General features: G+C 43.1%; 2 protein-coding genes and 2 pseudogenes across 2 annotated transcripts; 3 read left to right on the forward strand and 1 right to left on the reverse strand.

Moving 5' to 3' along the window:
- Positions 1-22,173, forward strand: part of LOC132234517 (adhesion G protein-coupled receptor E2-like) — a 674,172-nt pseudogene that overhangs the window by 492,204 nt on the left and 159,795 nt on the right.
- LOC132234403 (olfactory receptor 7A5-like) lies at positions 90-1,043 on the forward strand. Its single transcript, XM_059695394.1, has one exon. It carries the CDS (start codon positions 90-92, stop codon positions 1,041-1,043), a length of 954 nt encoding a protein of 317 aa, XP_059551377.1.
- On the forward strand, positions 4,996-5,701 carry LOC132234174 (DCN1-like protein 1; annotated as a pseudogene).
- LOC132234404 (olfactory receptor 7A5-like) lies at positions 14,695-15,648 on the reverse strand. Its single transcript, XM_059695395.1, has one exon. The coding sequence runs from the start codon at positions 15,646-15,648 to the stop codon at positions 14,695-14,697; it is 954 nt and encodes a 317-aa protein (XP_059551378.1).

Raw genomic sequence — 22,173 nt, forward strand, 5'->3', positions numbered from 1 at the left:
TGTGTCATTCATTCTCAGTTATTAATGCTTGCTAATGTGAAAATTAGTTATTCATTTTTTCTTTTTCTTTTGGCAGTCACCTCTGACACATGGAACCAGGCAATGGTACTCAAATTTCACAATTTCTTCTTCTGGGACTTTCACAGGCACTGGAGCTACAGCCCCTCATATTTGGGCTTTTCCTCTCCATGTACCTGGTCACTGTGTTTGGAAACCTGCTCATTATCCTGGCTGTCAGCTCAGACTCCCACCTCCACACACCCATGTACTTCTTCCTCTCCAACTTGTCCTTGGTAGACATCTGTTTCACCTCCACCACCATCCCAAAGATGCTGGTGAACATCCAGACACAGAGCAAAGTCATAACCTATGCAGACTGCATCACACAGATGTATTTTTATATGCTCTTTGCAGTGTTGGACAGCTTTATCCTGACCGTGATGGCCTATGACCGGTTTGTGGCCATCTGCCACCCCCTGCACTACATGGTCATCATGAACCCCCAGCTCTGCGGACTGCTGGTTCTGGTGTCCTGGATCATGAGTTCCACGGTTTCCTTGCTAGAAAGCTTAATGGTGTTGGGTTTGCACTTCCGCTCAGACTTGGAAATCCCCCACTTTTTCTGTGAACTCAATCAGGTGCTCCAACTTGCCTGCTCTGACACCTTTCTTAACAACCTTGTAATGTATTTTACAGCTGGGCTGCTAGGTGTTGGTCCCCTTGCTGGGATCCTTTACTCTTACTCCAAGATCATTTCCTCCATATATGGGATCCCTTCGGCTCAGGGGAAGTATAAAGCATTTTCTACCTGTGCGTCTCACCTCTCAGTTGTCTTCTTATTTTATGGTACAGGCCTAGGAGTTTACCTCAGCTCTGCTGCTCCCCAAAATGCACACTCAATTGTAACAGCTTCGGTGATGTACACTGTGGTCACACCCATGCTGAACCCCTTCATCTACAGTCTGAGGAACAATGACATAAAGAGGGCCCTGCAAATGTTCCTTGGCAGGGAAGCTTTTCAAGGGCCAACTGTACTAGTTTGAAGAAATGCCAGTGAATGCAGGGTGCAAAGCCTCAGAGTCAGAAGTCTGATATAAATTAATCCAATCTTTGGACTATAAGAAATTGGAAATATTCATTTATCTTATGGGTTTACATGAATTACTTTAGTGTAATTTATTGTCTTATGACATATATCATTCCAAGTAATTTGCCTATTGTTTTCCTGAAAGAATTGTCATGAATTATACTACCCATATGGACAAAACTATATTTGGTTACTAAGGTCATTTGCATAATTTTATTTTAGAGGCAAATCTGGGATCACAGTTTTCACTTATATGGTCATCATTTTTTTCTATACCACCACATTTACTGCTTTTCTTGTTAATGTAGACTTTAACATGCTAGTAGGTTTTATAGCTGGCCTCCTGGCTCAACCTTAACCATATCTTGTGATTGGTTGGGGTTATAGCCTTCATTCTGTTATTCTGCTGTGTGTCCACTTGTCTATCTTAGCCACTGGCAACAATTGACTATTCAATACATGTTTCCAAGAAGAGTCTAATGGATACATACATTTTAATAAATAGAGTGATCTAATATGGTTAGAGTCAGAGATGACCTTACATATGATGAAGCAAAAAATAGCCATACAATTTATTACTATTAAAAAATATTTGACATGCTGCACATTTACTCATTAAAGTGTGGAATATGGTCCTGGCTCAGTTGCTCAATTGGTTGAACATCCTCCTGTACACCAAAAATGCTGTGTGTTTACTACCAAGTCAAAGCATATACCTAGGTTCCATCCCTTTGGGGCACTGACCCGAGGCAGTCAATTGATGTTTAGCTCTCACATTGGTGCTTCTGTATCTATCTACTTATCTATCTATCTATCTATCTATCTATCTATCTATCTATCTATCATCTATCTATCTATCATCTATCTATCTATCATCTATCTACCTATCTCTAACTCTGTCTCTGTATCTCTATCTCCCTTCCTCTCGCTCTAAAAAATCAATAGTAAAATAATAATAAAAAAAAGTGTGGAATATGACGTCCATGTTTAATGTCCCTTATTCATTTGGGTGAATAATTATGTGGAATGTTCTTTGTGTTTCTTTCTGAACTATTTTCCTGTTACTGTTTGAAATTTTTCAATGTGCTCCCTACAAATGTGACTTCTTCTAAATTAAATATGTCTCTTTTTCTAAATTTTTTTTCAAATCTACCAAAGGGACAGTGAGTGAACTCTCTCTCTCTCTCTCTCTCTCTCTCTCTCTATATATATATATATATAATATATATATATATATATATAATATATATATTATATATATATTATATATATATACATAGATAGATAGATAGATAGATAGATATTTACACTAATAAAAGAGAAACATGCAAATTGGTGCCACTCATCTACGCCCACCAGCCAATCAGAGTGGCTATGCAAATTAACCCAACAAAATGGCGGTTAATTTGCATACACAGGCACAGAGCAAAGACTGAAGACTGAAGACTGAAGATACTTGGCTTCACCGCTGCAGCCAGACCAAAGGCCTGGGTCCCGGGTGCCGGAGGAAAACTGGTGCCGGCAGCCAGGGGAGGGAAGGCCTATTGCGCGAGTATAGATAGATAGATAGATACATAGATAGATAGATATATAGATATATAGATATACAGATATATATGTATATGTAGAGATAGAGAGAGAGAGGCATATATATATATATATATATATATATATATATATATATATATATACTAGAGGCCTGGTGCACAAAAATTTGTGCACTCAGGGGAGGAGCCCTCAGCCCAGCCTGTGCCCTCTTGCAGTCTGGGACCCCTCAGGGGTAGACCACTTGCTGGCTTAGGCGTGTTCCCGGGGGATTGGACCTAAGCTGGCAATCAGACATCCCTCTGGCAGCCTGGCAGCCCTCAGGGGATGTCCACTTGCCAGCGGGGAGCAGGCCTAAACTGCAGTTGGACATCCTTAGCGCTGCTGAGGAGGCAGGAGAAGTTCCCACCATCACCACTGTACTGGCAGCCATCAGCCTGGCTTGTGGCTGAGCAGAGCTCCCCATGTGAGAGCGCTCTGACCACCAGAGGGCAGCTCCTGCATTAAGCGTCTGCCCCCTGGTAGTCAGTGTGTGTCATAGTGAACAGTCATTCCCAGTCCTTCTGCTGTTAGGGTCAGTTTGCATATTACCCTTTTACTATATAAGATAGAGGCCTGGTGCATGGGTGGGGGCTGGCTGGTTTGCCCTGAAGGGTGTCCCGGATCAGGGTCAGGGTCCCGCTTGCGTGCCTGGCCAGCCTGGATGAGGGGCTGATGGCTGTCTGCAGCTGGTCACACTCCCTTCAGGGTAGGGGTCCCCACTGGGGTGCCTGGCCAGTCTGGGTGAGGGGCTGAGGGCCATTTTCAGGCTGGTGGGCGACTAAAGCTCCCAACCTCTCCTTTTTTTCTTTTTCCTTTTTTTTTATTCTGGGACTTATTTACCTTCTAAGGCTGTCACTGGAGCTGAGAGCCGGCTCCAGCTTGAGGCCTCGGCTGCTGAAAGCAGGTATTTGGGGTTTTTTTAGCTTCTATAATTGAAACATAGTTGCTTTCAGAGCTGTTGCTTTCAGGCTCTGAGCCGGGCCATGGCAGGCGGGGAACCTTGACTTTCTCCATCACTGGAGCAAGTCAAGGTTGGTTGCCCCAGCGATGGAGGAAGCCAATGTTCCCCACCTGCCCTGGCCCAGCTCTGAGCTCTGAAAGCAACAGCTCTGAAAGCAACAGAGTTTCAATTATAGAAGCTAAATAAACTGTAGATACCTGATTTCAGCCAGCAGGCCTCGGAGCTGGAGACACAACAAAGTTTCAATTACAGAAGGTAAATAAATCCCAGAATAAAAAAAAAGGAGACACTGGGAGCTTCAGTTGCAGGCTTGGCCCGCCTGAAAACAGCCATCGGCCCCTCATCCAGGCTGGCCAGGCACTCCAGTGGGGACCCCCACCCTGAAGGGGGTGCAGGTAGCCTGAAAACAGCCATCAGCACCTCACCCAGGTTGGCCAGGCACCCCAGCGGGACCCCCACCCTGATCCGGGACACCCTTCAGGGCAAACCAGCCCCCACCCGTGCACCAGGCCTCTATCATATATAGTAAAAGGGTAATATGCAAACTGACCCTAACAGCAGAAAGACTGGGAATGACTGGTCACTATGACACACACTGACCACCAGGGGGCAGAAGCTCAATGCAGGAGCTGCCTCTGGTGGTCAGTGAGCTCCCACATGGAGGAGCTCTACTCAGCCACAAGCCAGGCTGATGGCTGCCAGTACAGCGGTGGTGGTGGGAGCCTCTCCTGCTTCCTCAGCAATGCTAAGAATGTCCGACTGCAGCTTAGGTCTGCTCTCCACTGGCAAATGGACATCCCCCGAGGACTCCCAGGCTGCCAGAGGGATGCCTGATTGCCAGCTTAGGCCCAATCCCCCAGGGAGCGGGCCCAAACCAGCAGTTGGTCATCCCCTGAGGGGTCCCAGACTGCGAGAGGGTACAGGCCAGGCTGAGGGACACCCCCCCCGCCGCCCACCCAAGTGCACAAATTTTTGTGCACCGGGCCTCTAACATACATATATATATATATATATATATATATATATATATATATATATATATATCTTTAAATCAGGAATATCTTCAATCTTTATAATCAAAGGATTAGTCACACGTGCCTGAGAGGACCCCTCCCTCAGGAGAAAACTCACGAGGGGCTCCTGACACCTGCCCTCAACCCTCTGCCTCTCCCCAGCCTAGAGCTGCTTCCTAGGCTGCGCCAAGGGCTGCCCCGCACTGTGCATGAACTGGACCCCAGGAGCCCAGGAGAGGAACCGTCTATCCTCCATTCACCCTGGAGCTGGAGGAGGAGGGAAGAGGCCCAGAGGACACAACATGATCATGTTTAAGTTGTTGCAGAAGGATACTCATGGTTACTTTATGAACTTCACACAACCTGGTGGAAAAACAGCAGTAAGTTGCCCATCTCAAAATGACTGGAAGATAGATATTCTAACAGACCAATTTTTTCCAAATCCTGAACTGTATATATGAGACAGTTTAAAAGGCTCATTGGACAGGAAGAAGTTAGAACAACTATGCACTAGACACAAAGATTCTCAAGGTAAAAATAAAATAGGAATAGATGGTATACAGTAGTGCTCACCTGGCACTCCATCCAGCCAGCATTAGTGTGATGATCATTGTGTGGACATTCAGAGCAGCAACACAGTGCAAGTTCTCCAAACAAGAGGTCATGTGGGGCATGACAGAATTAGGAGGTGACAGCACAGAACCCCAGATACCCAAGATGGAACAGGGATTGAAATGATTAGCACAATTTAAGGATTTTTACCAGTTCACTTTTAATTTTGCAAAGAATCCAGGACAAATAGGATTAGACATAGAAATGGCCATTACTACTGGAATTTAGTGCTTAATGGAAGCTTTAAATTCTTAGTTTTTGTTGGGACATCATAAACAATTAATAGCAAAAGATACCTGGAATTTTCTTTTAGACTTCAGTACAATGATTGCAAATGATGTGTCTAATTATGATGAAGAGGGAGCACAGCCTCTTCTTACTGATGACTTTGTGGTATTTGCACACCCTCAAATTGCCAGGACAAAAAGTACAACAATGTAGCACTAAAGGAAACTTCTATAATGTACATGGTGTGTATAATAAATACAATTTAAAAATTGCAAGTCACTTTCTGTTGGCTAGACTGAACTGAATTCAGATCAATCCTCACAATTTAGACTGAGGGCTCAAACAAACCTTTAAGGATACTTCTACGACCATATCATATTTCATTCTTCTAATGGTGGCTTGGGCTTGTCTTCTAGTCTGGGCCTCTCTAACCATTTATAATTACAACAATGTAGATTTCATCTTACATCTGTGGACCAACCTAGTTTATTATTCCAGAAGCTTTATGATGATTATTTTGAGGTTTCCATTCTTGCACAAAGCACAAATGCTGTCTTCATTAGAAAACAGTTTGACCTAAGAATTAAACATGAACATTACAAACAATTTCTAAAAAACCTCTGAAATGTATGTTTTGGGCTATTTGCCAAGGCTATGCTGATAGCACTTCCAATAAAGTTATACATTTAAGTGTACTAGATCTGCAATAGTGTTTTGGTGTGGGGGAGTTTTTATTTCCTGGCAATGTTAATGTGAGTAGAGAATCTGAAAAAGAGAAACCTGTCAAAATAACCAAAGTGAAAAATAAAAAAATGAAAATAAAGAGGATTCATCACCCGGGAGTGGAAATTCTGCTCAGTCATGTGATTAAGAATCACAGATTTTCCTGCACAAACGTGCATGTCCTCCCACCCTGTCCTGACTACCTGGAAGGCACCTCATTGGAGGCACTTTTATATAGTTATCTGAAATACAGTTGAATATATTTGAATATTAGAATCACTGTGAATGCTGTCCTCAAATTTCAGTACAAATGCCAAAAGTAAGAAGTAGCAGATTATGATAATATCCCTCAGTTCTGTTCTCTTTGATTATAGGATCAATTCACTATCCTATATAATAAAAGCATAGGTGGCATCTCGTGAGGGCCTTGCGCAATGTCATCACAAGATGGCCTCTACAAGATGCTGGCAAGGGAGGGAAGTTGTGGGTGATCAGGCATGCAGGGGAGGGCAGATTGGAGAGGGTGCAGGCCGGGCTAAGGGACACCCCCCCCCCATGAATTCATGCACTGTACCTCTAGTCTATATATATAAAAGGCTAAGCGGCCATCCAACCATCCGACCAGCTGGTAGGTATGATGCGCACTGACAACCAGGGGGTGGACACCCCACGCAAGAGATGCCAAGCTGCAGTGACTTGGTAGCAGTGGTTCTCAGGTGATGCGCACCGGAACCAGAGAGGAGGGAGCCCAATTCCTTGGCCACACGATTCCCCCTTCGGTCATGGGTTATGTTGTTGCTGGGGCACTGTTGGCCCTGAATCTGGTTTACTGCCAAGCTGCGGTGACCTCAGACGCCCTTTGAGCCACAGCACCATCCAGGTGTGGCAGGCCGGGGAGGGTTAGGGTTATGGTTAGGGTTAGCAGTGCTGCCCCAGGTGCAGCCTGCTGGGGAGGGACCACAGGAGGTTGGCTCCAGGGCATGTCTGGCCCATCTCTCCCAGTCCCACCCACCAGCCAATTAATTTACTTTCAATGTGCATGAATCCGTGCACTGGGCCACTAGTTGTTATATAACAAGCCACCCTAAAAGCAAACAGTTGAATATAATTCCTTTATTTTCCAATGACTTTGTGTAGTGGGAAGGTGTTGATCTCTGTTGGTCTCCTCATGAGTCTGCAGCCAGCTATGGATCAGCTGGGGTGTCTCTGCTGACCTTTCTAATGTATGAGGGGCTCAGCTATGGTGACTGGATCTAGGGAGGGCTTGGCTGGAATAAATGAGCTCTGTCTCCATGTCCTCTCCTTTTCTGTAAGGCTCACCTGGATTTGTTCACATGGCTCAGCCAGGGTTCTGAGTGAGAGCAGTGGAAATACCCCAAGGCCTGGTAAAACACACTATCAATTACACCATATATTTTTTTTAACAAAACAAAGAAAAAATCTTAACTCCCACCCAGATTGAAAGGCGGAGAAAAAGACTACACCTCTGTATGGGAGAAGCTCACAATCACATGGACAAAGGCGTGGAAAAAGAAAAGAATGGGGCCACATCTGCAAATAGACTACTGGGTAAATTTTAATTCAGTTAAGCTTTATTTCTTCACCTGCCCTCAACAGCTCAATGATCTTAGAGAAGACAGAGAGATAGTAAAAATATGTTTAATGACCAGATGCGGAAGTTCTACTCTAGAAGGTCAGGCCCTTCCAAATATAAGCATCACCCCTCTGCAGCTTGCCTCCCACTTATCATTTCTTTTTTTTTAAAATATATTTTATTGATTTTTTTACAGGGAGGAAAGGAGAAAGATAGAGAGTTAGAAACATCAAAGAGAGAGAAACATCGATCAGCTGCCTCCTGCACATCTCCCACTGGGGATGTGCCCGCAACCCAGGTACATGCCCTCGACCGGAATCAAACCTGGGACTCCTCAGTCCGGAGGCCAACACTCTATCCACTGAGCCAAACCGGTTTTGGCCCACTTATCATTTCTAAGCTTAAAAAGTAAAACTTTTTCCTTTCAGATATCTAGAGTCCATGGACTTAACTCATTGATTAACAGAGCTAGAGAGCTGTTGCTTTCATGATACTATCTTTTTTGACATCCTCATATAGACATTACTTCTCTTTTTATTGAACTAATCTTAACATCTTCAAAATGATTTCCAATGTGATACTTGTATCTGTTGGGGATGGAGTCCTGATGGAAGGAGATGGCATTTGATGTGCACATGCAATAGAGAAATGATTATTTGAGAGAAGAGAGTTGCTGATATTATGCTGAGTGAAAGAAGCCAGTCAAAAAGGACAAATACTGCATTATTTCCCTTATATGACATATCTGAAATAATTAAATCAATAGAAACAGAAAATACAATGGTGGTTGTCAGGCATGGAAGGAGGAGGATGGGGAGTTAGTTAGTGTGTAGTAGGTGTAGGGTTTCAGTTTTGCAAGAACATGAAAAAAAGGTTTAGGGGTTGGTTGCACAACAATATGAATTTACTTAACACTACTAACATGCACCCTTAAAAATGGTTACAAAGGTAACTTTTTTTTACTACTTTAATTTTTTTTAATATAATTATATTTTGATACATGATACAACCCCTTAGGATGACCCCTTAGGACATTATGCTGAGTGAAATGACCCCAATGACATTCAATGACAACAATATGAATTTACTTAACACTACTGACATGCACCCTTAAAAATGGTTACAAAGGTAACTTTTTTTTACTACTTTAATTTTTTTTAATATAATTAAATTTTGATACATGATACAACCCCTTAGGATGACCCCTTAGGACATTATGCTGAGTGAAATAAACCAGTCATAAAAAGATAAATACTGTGTGACTCCATTTTTATGAGGTCCCTAGAGGAGTCAAACTCATAGACACAGGAAGTAGAATGGTGGTACCTTGGGCTGGGGGAGGAGAAGGAATGAATATTTAATGGGGACCAAGTTCCAATTTGTGAAGATAAGAAAGTCTGGAGATAAATGGTGATGATGGTTGCATGTAAATGTACTTAATGCATTGAACTGTCAATTTAAATAATGGTTAGATGGTAACTTTTAAGTTACCTGTATTTCACCACATTAAGGAAAAATCCAGCCCTAGCTGGTTTGGCTCAGTGGATAGAGCTTCTGCCTGTGGACTGAAGGGTCTTAGGTTCTATTCCAGTCAAGGGCACATGCCCAGGATGCAAACTCCATTCCCAATAGGGTGCGTGCAGGTCTCAGCCTATCAATGATTCTCTCTCATCATTGATGTTTCTATCTTTCTCCCCTCTCCTTTCCTCTCTGAAATCAATAAAAGTATATTTATAAAACCAAACAAGAAAAAAACCCATGGCAGGAGACCTAGAGTGGCCACGCACTGTTTTCTTTTCCTTTGTGTGCAAATAGTAACAAGGTAAGAAGGAAAATCTCTGATGCATTAAACCATGGACACTTGGCGTTTGCTTGTTACTAGAGCAGAACTGAGCCCACCCTGACTCAGATGTGGCAGCTGACACTTGAGTCCTCTCACATGTGTGCTGATGCCCTCATCCATGATCCCCAGGGCTGGGAGAATGGTGAGAAGTGAAACAAAATTTAAGGGGTGCCAAGGAAATCATGTAGTCAAGATGACTACTATTTAAATGAAGTGTTTTTAAAAAATCAAAATTAATTCGAAACATTTGTGATGATTTAAATATCAAAATGTTAAATTAAGATGGGGTCTGTAATAGCAATGTGCCAAGGCATTGTAGAACTGAGGCCACGGGAACAATTAATCTTTGTGCCGCATTCGTATCACTGTAGTCCCTGCTCTGGTGAACACTCGGGATGCTCTGCCTGGGGGCTTTCTGTGGCCCATGTGGCCGCAGGTCAGAATTGATAAGGAGTTTGCATCCCTGGGAATGACGCTCCATCACTTTTGGTGGATCAGTACCCCAGCTCCTCCTCACTCCTCAAGGGTGTGTCCTACCCACTCTCAGAGGTCCCTGAAGGGACTGAGCCCCAGGTGCCCACCACAGAAATGTGCTCATTCAAAATCAGTATTTACTGCCTACATCTCACATCCCTCTCCTCTACTCATGCTTTGTAAGATACACTTCCAATGACGGACCTGCACTTAATCCTTTTCTGAAGCTCTGCAGTTTGGGGAAGACAGCCCAAAGCAGATGTCTATTACAATTTTATTTCAACCTGGCAAACACTATTACTCCTGACTCACCACTGAATCTTTGGCCAAATCTGTTGTGTTAGTGATTTATTGCTGTGCAACAAATTGCCCCAAATGTAAGGGCCTAAAATAACAGCAAATACTTATGATTTCAAAGTTTTTGAGGGTAAGGAATGAGGTATGGTTTCTCTACTTTCTTTGCTTCAGGGTTACTAAAGGTGCCAGAGTGTCATCTGAGGGCTTGAAGAGGAAAAGATCATTCCCAAATCCATTCAGGTGTTGTTGGCGGATTCAGTTCCTCTCTGGCTGTTCAGTAGGCAGCTCTCAGCTCCTCACCACCTCAGTCTCTCCACAGGGCAGCTCACAATGTGGCAGCTGGTTTTACCAGAGTGAGACATAGAGAAAGGGGTCAGGGGTGGGAGGGAGGAAGAGAGAGACACACACAGAGAGAACACATGCCATGGGAGCAAGATGGAAATCTCAATCCTTGTAACCAAATATTGAAAGTGACATCTCACCAGCTTTGTCTTAATCTGTTGTTAGAAGTGAGTCATGAGGCCTGCCCACACTCAAAAGAGGGCATTACACATGGATACCAGGGGTCACGGGGGTTGTCTTGGATTCTTTCCGCTGATTTTTCCCATTCTTTGTATAAGGTTCCACCAGAAGCTTAGTTGTTCAGGCCCCAAATGGGGGTGTTCATCCTGTCCATAAGGCATTCCAAATGGCCCTTCTAATATCACCTCCTTCCTTCATCCCCTCTTGGCCTTTCTTCTCTTCTTGGGATCTCAGTTCCATCTTTATACTCTCTTTTCCCTCTGCCTGGAACTCTCTCACCCCAGACATCTGCATGGCTCCTCCTTCATGGTCTTTCATGGGCTGCTGTATAGGTATTGCCCTGGGCTGAAATCTCATCTGAAGGCTGGATCAGGGAAGCACCCACTTCATCCCAGCTCTAACTTTAACATGAACTCTTTCAATATGCATTCCTGACCCACTATTTACTCCTGTGCCATAAATAATTAACTTAGAGGGCTTGAACCTTCCAAAGGAAGGTCTGTCTGCATGATGCCCTTGCCTTGCTCCTGGGAGGTCGGTCATCTTTAAGGATCTGGAGTATCTTGTCTGATAACAGTGCTTGCATACCTTAGACTTTAGACACACTACAGAGTCATGCTCACAATGTGACTCATGGTGGAGGCCTTGAGTCACCATGCACTATTAGCTTGTCCTCTAAATAGGCTGATGTCAGCCACATGAGTGGTCAGCCAAGCCCAAGTGAAAAACTCCCAGTAAAATCCCTGGACATCAAAGCTCAGGTGAGTTTCCCTGAAATACTCAGTGCAGGTTGTCACAATTCATTGCTGGGAGAGTTGACAGGTTGGACTGCACTGAGAAAAGATACCTGGAAGCTCATTCCTGGTATCCTGAATCCCACCCATGTGCCTTTTTCTTTGCGATTTTAATCTGTATCCTTTCCCTGTAATAAATTGTGACCAGGAGTATAACAGCTTTTCTAGGTTATGAGTCTGAGTGAATCATTCACCCCCAACTGGAATTCACTCAGTCCGCCTCTTTTGAGATCTTGATCGCCCTTGTCACTGAATGGTATATTCTTGCTCATTTGCTATTTCCTGTCTCTCTTATCTGGGCAGAATTGAAAGCTGGAATCTTGTCTACAGCTTTCATGAGAGCAGAAGACCAGAGTAGTCAGAGGTCAGGTCCTAACTCTGCCACTGTCTGGTGGTGTGGCCCTGGGTGAGCAACCTCCCCTGCCTGTGCTCCAGTCTCCCTATCTAGACACAGGAACAGGAACACAAGTTCCTCCTTCATCAACCATTGGGAGATGGATGGGCTGGTTTATTAAGGCCCAGAAAGGCCTCTAAAAACACTTGCTTTCAAGTATTGGTCTCTGTCTAGATGCATAACCTAGAAAAGCAGTAACTAGAGCAGGTGTTAGTGCTCAGTTAAGGACAAATGAGTTAAGATGACCCCTCTGAGACCTTTGATATGGAGAGACAGGAGGGACCCAGAGATGCCCAGATGGAAAGGAGGGCAGGAAAAGTGCCAGGAAAAGCTGGACATTTGCCCTGTGACTCTGGTCCCACAGGTCCTACTGCAGCTATTTGAGACTCCCTGGGTATCCAGGCTCATGTGGCCGCTGGAAAGGAGGTCCCGGGGAGTGACAGGGCTGTGTAGGAAGGAGGGGGTGAGGAAAACCAAATGTTACAATCATGACTCCTAGGAGGAAATGTGCAGGAAGAACTGGGAGATGGAGGGTCAGAGCAGCTGGAACCATGGCTGGGGGTGGGTGCCAGAGGGCCAATACTTGGAAAGCTGTCATGGGAAGTAGCCATTCTGGGCTGGCCTGGGAGGATGCCTCCCTTCTCCTGGATGCCCTGGAGATTCTGCTGGGCTTCTAGACACAGCCCTACCCACCCCTGAGGGAGGAATGTGCTCCATCCTTAACCCTGCTTCCAGCCTCTTCCACATAAGGCTTTCATGGCTGCTCATGCCATATATTTTCAGCAAAAAAAATCAGAAGCACATGGTCTGAGTCTCCAGGAAGCAGTAGTTCTGGAAACAAGACTAAAAGGAAGAGAACAGAGCCAGAGGGGGAGCACTGGGATGTGTATTTGAGAGGCAATGAGAGAAGGTGGCCAGTTTTGAGCAGGCTCTGCCCCTCATGATATCCAAATCACCAGAGCTCTCACATCAGGGCCAGGCCTTGGCTGAGGATGAAGCCACTGTGGACCCATGTGGAACTGGGCACCTCCCTCTGCCTCAGTGGGCCTCAGTGTTTTTTCTAGTGGCCCGGGTGCTCAAGTGAAAACCCTAGAGTCGTCTGTATGTCTATCTCTGTGGCTCTCCTCCCACCTCCAAACCCCAGAATCAGCAAACCCTGAGGGTTCTACTTCAAACTCCATCCAGAACCCACCCACTTTTCACCTCCTCCATGGCCTTACCCTTGACAAGCCCCATTGTCTTCTACTTACAACAGTTCAGTCACTTCTTCCCTGACCTTTCAGCTCCACTCCACTCCGGCCCTCCCCCTCACACCCCCCCCCCCCGAGACACACAAACACAGGCTGATCCCACAACAGTGACCAGAGGACAACCTCTGCTCCCACCACACTCAAAAGAAAAGTCAAAGACCTGCTTGTGACCCACAAGGCTCTACAAGTTCTGCCCTTTCCCTCCCTGCCATCATCTTCTCCCACTGTCCCCTCACTATTTTCTCTAGCCCCACTGGCTTCCTACTATTCCTGTCATTGTTGCTTATGTTGAGTCATGGACACACACACACATACACACACACACACACACACACACACACTTGAAATTCTGTACATTTGTGTGTGTGTGCGTGTGCATTTGTACTGTCATATTCACAGATTCGATATTTGAGAACTCACCTACCTGCAAACATTTATTTTTAACCCAAAATCAATACTGGTGAGAACTCCATGGTCATTCTCAGACATGCACAGAGAAGAGAATGATCTGAATTGCTTACTGGCCACTTCTTATCTGAAGTCCAACAAGGCAAGACTCTGCCTTCTTGTTTCAGCTCTGATACCATAATGTGTAGTTTTCATAGTCTATGTAGTGCCACATGTTTCACAGTTTTGTTCTTCTTGTTGGTGATTTCACTGTTGGTATTGGCCCCCACATATAGCACTGAAACCTGTCTAGAGTCTCTAAGTGCAAGAAAGCTGTGATGTGACTCATGGGGAAAATATGTGTTAGATAAACTTGATTCAGACATATATTGTATGATATGGAGATTTCTCACTCATTGTCTCTTTGGTAGATTTGGAAAACTTTAGAAAAGGGGAGATATTTAACTTGGAGCACTAGAAGGAGTCACATTTGTAGGGAGCACATTGAAAGATTTTCAGCCTAAATAGGAAAATAATTAAGAAAAAGTGCATAAAACTTTCCAGGTAATTTTTCACCCCAATGAATAAAGACCCTTACACATAGACATCATATCCATTCTTTAATGATTAGATGTGCACCATGAAGACTATGGTCTCAGATTTTCCTCTATATTAAAATTATGTAAATACCTTAGTACTCGAATGTAGTTTTGTCCATAGAGGTAGTAGAATTCATGACTGTTCTTTCAGGAAACAATAGAAATATTCCCTTGAATGATATATGTCAGAAGAGAATAAATTATGCTAAAGGAATTAATGTTAATCCATGAGTTAAGAATTTTCCATTATATATGGTCCAAAGATTGGCTTTATTTTTGTCAGAAAAATTGGCTCTGAGGCTTTCAATCCTTCATTCATGGTCACTTCTTCAGACTATTACAGTTGGCCCTTGAAAAGCTTCCCTGCCAAGGAATCTTTCCAGGGCCCTCTTTATGTCATTGTTCCTCAGGCTGTAGATGAAGGGGTTCAGCATGGGTGTGACCACAGTGTACATCACTGCGGCTGTTGAACTTGAGTGCGCATTTTGGGAAGCAGCAGAGCTGAGATACACTCCTAGGGCTGTACCATAAAATAAGGAGACAACTGAGAGGTGCGATGCACAGGTAGAAAATGCCTTATACTTCCCCTGAGCGGAAGGGATGCTACATATGGAGGAAAGTATCTTAGAATAAGAGTAAAGGATCCCAGCAAGGGGACCAACACCTAACAGCCCAGCTGTAAAATACATTATAATGTTGTTAAGAAAGGTGCCAGAACAGGCAAGTTGGAGCACCTGATTGAGTTCACAGAAAAAGTGGGGGATTTCCAAGTCTGAGCAGAAGGACAGCTGTAGCACCATTAAACTATGTAGCAAGGAAATCAGGACACTCATGATCCAGGACACCAGAACCATCAGTCCACAGAGCCAGGGGTTCATAATAACCATGTAGTGCAGGGGGTGGCAGATGGCCACAAACCGGTCATAAGCCATCACAGTCAGAATAAAGTTGTCCAAATCTGCAAGGAGCATGAAAAAATACATCTGGGTGATGCAGCCTTCATAGGTGATGGCTTTGCTCTGTGTCTGGATGTTCCACAGCATTTTTGGAATGGTGGTGGAGGTGAAACAGATGTCTACCAAGGACAGGTTGGAGAGGAAGAAGTACATGGGTGTGTGGAGGTGGGAATCTGAACTGATGACCAGGATGATGAGCAAGTTTCCAAACACAGTGACCAGGTACATGAAGAGGAAAAGCCCAAATATGAGCGGCTGTAGCTCCAGTGCCTGTGAAAGTCCCAGAAGAAGGAATTTTGAAATTTGTGTACCATTGCCTGGTTCCATGTGTCAGAGGTGACTACTAGAAAATAGAAAAAAATGAATAACTAATTTTCACATTAGCAAGCATTAGTAACTGAGCATAAATGACATATTTATATTTTAGAATCAGAAAATAATTTATTTGGTGTATTTTCTGGTTTCCATTAATTCATCTTGGTTGCAATTTCTCATTAGAAATTCTTTTTTTACTGTCAATTCTTCAAACATAATGTATATTGCTGTTTTATTGAGGATATATTTCATTCACTTGAGGTAAATATAGGGTGTCCAAAAAATTGTGTGCCAACAGTTTGAGCTGTTTTTATTAAAATGAATTTTATTTTTGATATTGAGCTATCAGCTGGTAAAGTGTATATACATTTTGGGGGGACACCCTGTATGTTGACTATAGACCATGCTTCAGGCACTGTTCACAATATGGGATGCTGAAAAATAAAAGTCTCTACAAAGTAATGATGGAGAAAGAATTTAATCCAATAAAAATGATAATATCACATATGCAATGCTGGAGATGCAATAAATAAAAGTAAATCACATTCAATGGAGAGAGTGCATAGAGGGTGATCTTTTTATAGAGCTTAGGCAAGACTTGCCAACAGGTGACAGTTAAACAGACACCTCAATGAAGAACAGGCACCAGACTCAGGGGGAAGTTCTTTCCAGGAAAAAGAAACAGCCAGTGCAAAGGCCTTGAGAAGATGGTTGTTTTATAAAATCAGGGCTCAAAACGACCCTGTGTATCCAGGGGAATGAGTAAGAAAGAGCAGGGGAGACATGGTTGTTATAGAATATTAATAAATACGGTAGCCTGCATGTTGCTGTTGAAACTTCAAGTCATAGAAGGTGCCTTGTGCACACTATGTAAATCTTGCACTTTATTAATCTGGTTGCCAAAGCATTCAGTGAATTGAAAAGGATCTCCTCCTTATTACCTGCTCTTGATATTAGAGTCACATTGGAATAAATGAGTTCAATCACCTCTGCTCTGAGGACTGCTCTCAATTTACAAGGCAAACACACACACACACACACACACGCACACACACACACACCCCAAAGCACCCGGGTCCTTTCATCTATGTTATTTCCTTGTCTTTCTCCCTCACTCCCACACTATGGAGGCTATGAGTAGATGCAAGTCAAACTGTCCATATCAAGTATTTTTTTAAAAAAAGAACTTAGATATAGTACCTAGATAATCCTATTGTATGCCTTCCATGGACAAATACACTTTGGGGTTCATATGGCTATGCATATTTTCTGTTCTGTATTTAAAGAAACATAAACAATAGGTTAAATAAACATAGCTGGAGAGAGAGCAATAAAATGCACATGAGGAACAAAAGAGATCTAATGAGCTCAGCTGGTCCCTGAGAGATAACGAGGAAGCAAAATCTTTGGATTCTAGCAGCTTTCCAACCCTAATAACACCCCCTTGAGGCCAAGCAAAAATAATCAAGGAGAAAAAATAAATTTCTCCAAAAGACACAGGTAGTTATAAATATATGGCATGAAACACCTTACAGATTGACTATGCAAAGTAAAACATTACTAAAAAACAAACCAATATTCACAAAAGGAAATATACAAAAACAACACAGGTTGAATATTTTTAACATCAAGCAGTGGAAGACTAATTTTTCTGTGCCTCTTCTATATTTACTTGACCAGTTGGTTTTTACACAGTTAATGGCAGACGAGGCAAGCCCCTTTCTCACTTTTCCTATGTGGCATCATTGTTTTCCTTGGACTTTGGGTTTTGATCTCATTTTTGACAAATCAAGGGGCACAATCTAATTCTGATTCTGGTATTCTTCCAACATACAAAGGCCTCCCAGGACATGAGCAATACATGCTGCACACGCCATGAGGAGCCATCCTTCCACACTGAGTAACTTCGTTCATACAAGTTAAGCCTGAGCACGTTGTCCTGCAAACATTTGTTTCATTGTACTCTGTCTTCACCATCACAGTGCCAGATGCAAAGAAACTTCACCTGTTTTATTCACCTTTTTCTTTTCACAAGTGTTTGTGAATATACATGCACTTACATAGGAACACATTTAAGTAAATGTGAAGTTATGAAATGAAAGGGATGACAGGGAGAATGAAACCTGGTTAAACAAAGTGATTTCAAAGCAGTGGCTAAGTTATAATTTCTTCTTTTTTTTCTTTTAATATTTATTGTTGAAAGTATTACACAGGTCCTCCTTTTCCCCCATTAAACTCTTACAGCACACTCCCATCCTCCCTCCCACCACCACCAGGCCCTCACCACCCATTGTCTGTGTCCATGCGTTATGCATATATGCATACAAGTTTATTGGTTGATCTTCCCTCTGATATAAAGATACCTGAATTCAAATATGCTAATGGAAAGTAAAGATAATCAGTAGTCCAATATAAAAGAGAATGCCTTCCAGAAGACAGTAGAAGATGATGCAAATTTTGGAAATACAGCTAACGATAAAGGCCAAAAAGAACAATAAGGAATAACAGAGATGTGAAACAACTTGGCCATATGTGTGTAGAGTGGTATGTTGGTACCAACTACTCAGGACATTCACTTTCATTCTTGTTTTATAGTAAGGATTCCAAAGTGAAGAATATAAAATTATCAGCTGACTTTTTCTCCTTAAGAAAAGTGAAAAATAAAAAGAACAATGAAGAGAATACAGTATGACTGAGTGATAGATTTGAGCCCACACTACTAATAAACACTCAAAATTCCCCACATATACACACATGAAAGTACTCAATGACAACAAAGTGAATGAGGAAAACCCTCCAATTCCTTGTTTAGGAGAATGCAATGAAAAACAGGAGTGAAAACATTCTGACCCCACTATACAAATGTCGAGACTTGTACAGGTAATTTACAAGAGACAAAGCAAATGAATAACTAACCCACAAATATATTCAGGTCACAGGTAATGAAGTAATTGCAAAGTTAAGCTATTTAGCATACCTCCTTTTAAAGATCAAATAAATTCTTTTTTTATGTGAATTGAATACCCAGAGTGAAAGGATATACTGTGAAATGCATGTTTTATGAACTACTGTTGCAAGGTAATATCTACAATAAATATATTGGATCTGGATCTGATGAGGGAGCAAAATCTTCTTTGGATTCTAGTAGCTTTCCAAACCTAATTACACCCCATTGAGGCCAAGCAAAAATAATCAAGGAGAAAAAATAAATTTCTCCAAAAGACACAGATACTTATAAATATACTAGGGGCCTGGTGCACGAAATTCGTGCACTGGGTGTGTGTGTGTGGGGCGGGGGGGCGGGTAGTGTCCCTCAGCCCAGCCTGCCCCCTCTCACATACTGGGAGCCCTCAGGCGTTGACCCCCATCACCCTCCAATCGCAGGATCGGCCCCTTGCCCGGGCCTGACGCCTCTGACAGAGGTGTCAGGCCTGGGCAGGGGACCCTCTTTTCCCCCCATCACTGGTTCTGCCCCCAGCCCAGGCCTGATGCCTCGGCCAGAGGCGTAGACCCCCATCACCCTCGGATCGCCTGATCGGCCCCTTGCTCAGGCCTGATGCCTCCGCCAGAGGTGTCAGGCTTGGACAGGGGACACCATCTCCCCCTGATCACTGGCTCTGGCCCCCGCCCAGGCCTGAGGCCTCTGGCCCAGGAATCATGCCTGGGCAGGGGACACCCATCTCCCTGTGATCGCTTGCTCCACCCCCCGCCCAAGCCTGACGCCTCTGACCCAGGTTTCAGGCCTGGGCAAGGGGACCATCATATCCCCCCAATCCCCAGCTCCGCCCCCCACCCAGGCCTGATGCCTTGGCCAGAGGAGTTGACCCTCATCACCCTCCAATCACCAATCACCGGATCGGCCCCTTGACCAGGCCTGAGGCCTCCGGCAAAGGTGTCAGGCCTGGGCAGGGGACCCCCAGCTCCCCGTGGTTGCAGGCTCCGCCCATGCCCAGGCCTGACGCCTCTGACCTAGGCGTCCGGCCCGGGCAGAGGGGACCCACAGCTGCAGCAGCCCCACGATCGTGGGCTTCGCTTTAGGCCCAGGCAAGGGACCCCTAGCTCCCGGGACTGCCAGCTTCAACTGTGCCCAGCTCCCATCGCTGGCTCCACCCCTACTTCCTGCTATCACTGGCCAGGGAGGAAAAGGCGCCTGATTCTCCGATCATGGCTGGGGGGCAGGGCAAAGGCGGCCCCAGGGCCGCCTTTGCCCTGCCCCCCAGCTCTTAGCTCCCCCCGGGGTTTCCGATCACTGTCAGTGGCAGGGGGCTTCTTCCTGCTTTCCCTTTCGCCTCCCTGCATTGTGCCTACATATCTTAGTTGGCAGTTAATTTGCATATAGCACTGATTAGCCAATGAAAAGGGTATCGTCGTACGCCAATTACCATTTTTCTCTTTTATTAGATAGGATGGTATGAAACGCCTTACAGATTGACTACCCCAAGTGAAAAATTACCAAAAAATAAACCAATAGCTCACAAAAGGAAATATACAAAAACAACACAGGTTGAATATTTATAACACCAAGCAGTAGAAGACAGGTTTTTCCTGTGCCCCCTCTATATATATTTGACCAGTTGGTTTTATATGGTTGGTGGCAGATGAGACAAGCCCCTTTTTTACTTTTCCTATGTGGCATCATTATTTCTCTTGGACTTTGGGTTTTGAACTCATTTTTGACAAATAATGGGTGCAGTCTAATTCTGTCTCATCCAACATGCAAAGGCCTCCCAGGACAAGATCTCTAAACCCTGCACACGCTATGAGGAGATATCTTTCTACACTGAGTAACTTCCTTCCTATGATTTATGCCTGAGCACATTGTCATACAAACATTCATTTCATCATACTCTGACTTCACCATCACAGTGCCAGATCCAGACAAGCAGGGCTTCACCTATTTTGTTCACCTTTGTAATTTCACTAATGTGTATGAATATATGTGCACTTATATAGGCGCACCTTTAAGTAAATGTGAAGTTATGAAATGAAAGGCATGAGAGGAAGAATGAAACCTGGTTAAACAGATTGGTTTTAAACCAACTGCTATCAATTAAAGAAAATTGAGTGGAACATCAAAAATGAATGGAAACAAGATGGAAAAACAACAATAATTTAGTGATACCAACATGGGTTAGTAATTAAATTTGCAATGGCATAGACATAGAAGATAATCTATAATGTTTCTAGAAATTGTGGCAAATGGCAGGTGCTCAGTTATTATTTGTTGAGTGAACAAGGAATTAGGACTCTGTATATAAGTACATTGAACCCATGTAAGGTTGCATTTCAATATATTTGGAAAGATTAGATTGCTGATTGAAAGCTGGAAAAATAAATATCATCCTGTAAGAAAATTAAGTTGAGCCTCTCAATCATGTTACAAAAAAACAGATGTATTGTCTACTCACTATAGGAGTAACCAATCTCTCTTCGGTTAACAGGTAGAAAACTGCAGATCAATATTTATGGGTGGGCCAAACCATCATACTTATGTCAAGAGACTCAGAAGTAATAAGACAGACATATTTAATTTAAAAAATGTAAAACTTTTCTTTGGCAAAAACATACCCAAAAATCAATTGACTAATATTAATTTTTATTTACTTTACTTCTGTTTTAAAATTTTCATTGAATTTATTATGTTGACATTGGTTAATAAAATTATATAGGTTTCAGGGGTACAAGTCTATAATACATCATATGTATATTGTATTGTGTGTTCAGCACCCCACGTCAAGTCTCCTTCTATCACCATTTATGCCCATTTCATCTTCCTCAACCTCCCCCACCATAATATTTTTTAAAAAATTATTTAATATTATTTTTATATGCTGACAATGAAAGAATAATCAGCATATAAAAATAACATTAAAATTAACAAAACCATAAAACATATGAATGTTTGATCAAATTCAGGAAAAGTCCAGAAGACAAGAAAAAAAATTTTCTACCTGTTAGTTTGGGAAAAAACTAAAATGTCACATTGACTGGGGTTGGAACTTTCAAGCAGGTAGCAAAGGGGTACTCGTTTTTCTTTTCTGGCAGAACTGTAAAGTGTTACAACATTGGGAAAGCAATCTGAAGACAGCTATTACAAGTACATATATTCTTTCAGTCATGGTTTCTCAGTCTCTGCACTATTGACATTCTGGGCCAGATCATTGCCTGTGGTGTGGTCTCTCCTATGCATTTCAGGATGTTTAGAGCACCCCTGGACTGTACCTACACTTTCCATGTGCCAGCGAAAAATGTCTCTGGATACTGCTGAATGTCCCCTGGGGGAACAATACTGCCGCTGTTGGAGTACCTCAGTTCTAATGTAACAATCTCAGATTATTTTTGTATAATTGTTATATTTGCAATGCATTGAGAAAGAATATGGAATAGCATAGCTACATAATAAAATATTATGTGCACATGGTAATAATGAATTGGTATTACACTAGTTGAGTGGAGGGAAGACCATAAGATATTGTTAGTAATAAGGAAGAGTGGACACAGAAAAAAGAGTGTACAACACATAAAGAGAATTTCTGA

This window comes from Myotis daubentonii, chromosome 5 (genome assembly GCF_963259705.1).
Source record: "Myotis daubentonii chromosome 5, mMyoDau2.1, whole genome shotgun sequence".
NCBI lineage: Eukaryota > Metazoa > Chordata > Mammalia > Chiroptera > Vespertilionidae > Myotis > Myotis daubentonii.

What these genes read in the sequence shown, in the direction of transcription:
- LOC132234403 (XM_059695394.1), top strand. Translation starts at nt 90, where the DNA reads ATGGAACCAGGCAATGGTACTCAAATTTCACAATTTCTTCTTCTGGGA.
- LOC132234404 (XM_059695395.1), bottom strand. Translation starts at nt 15,648, where the DNA reads ATGGAACCAGGCAATGGTACACAAATTTCAAAATTCCTTCTTCTGGGA.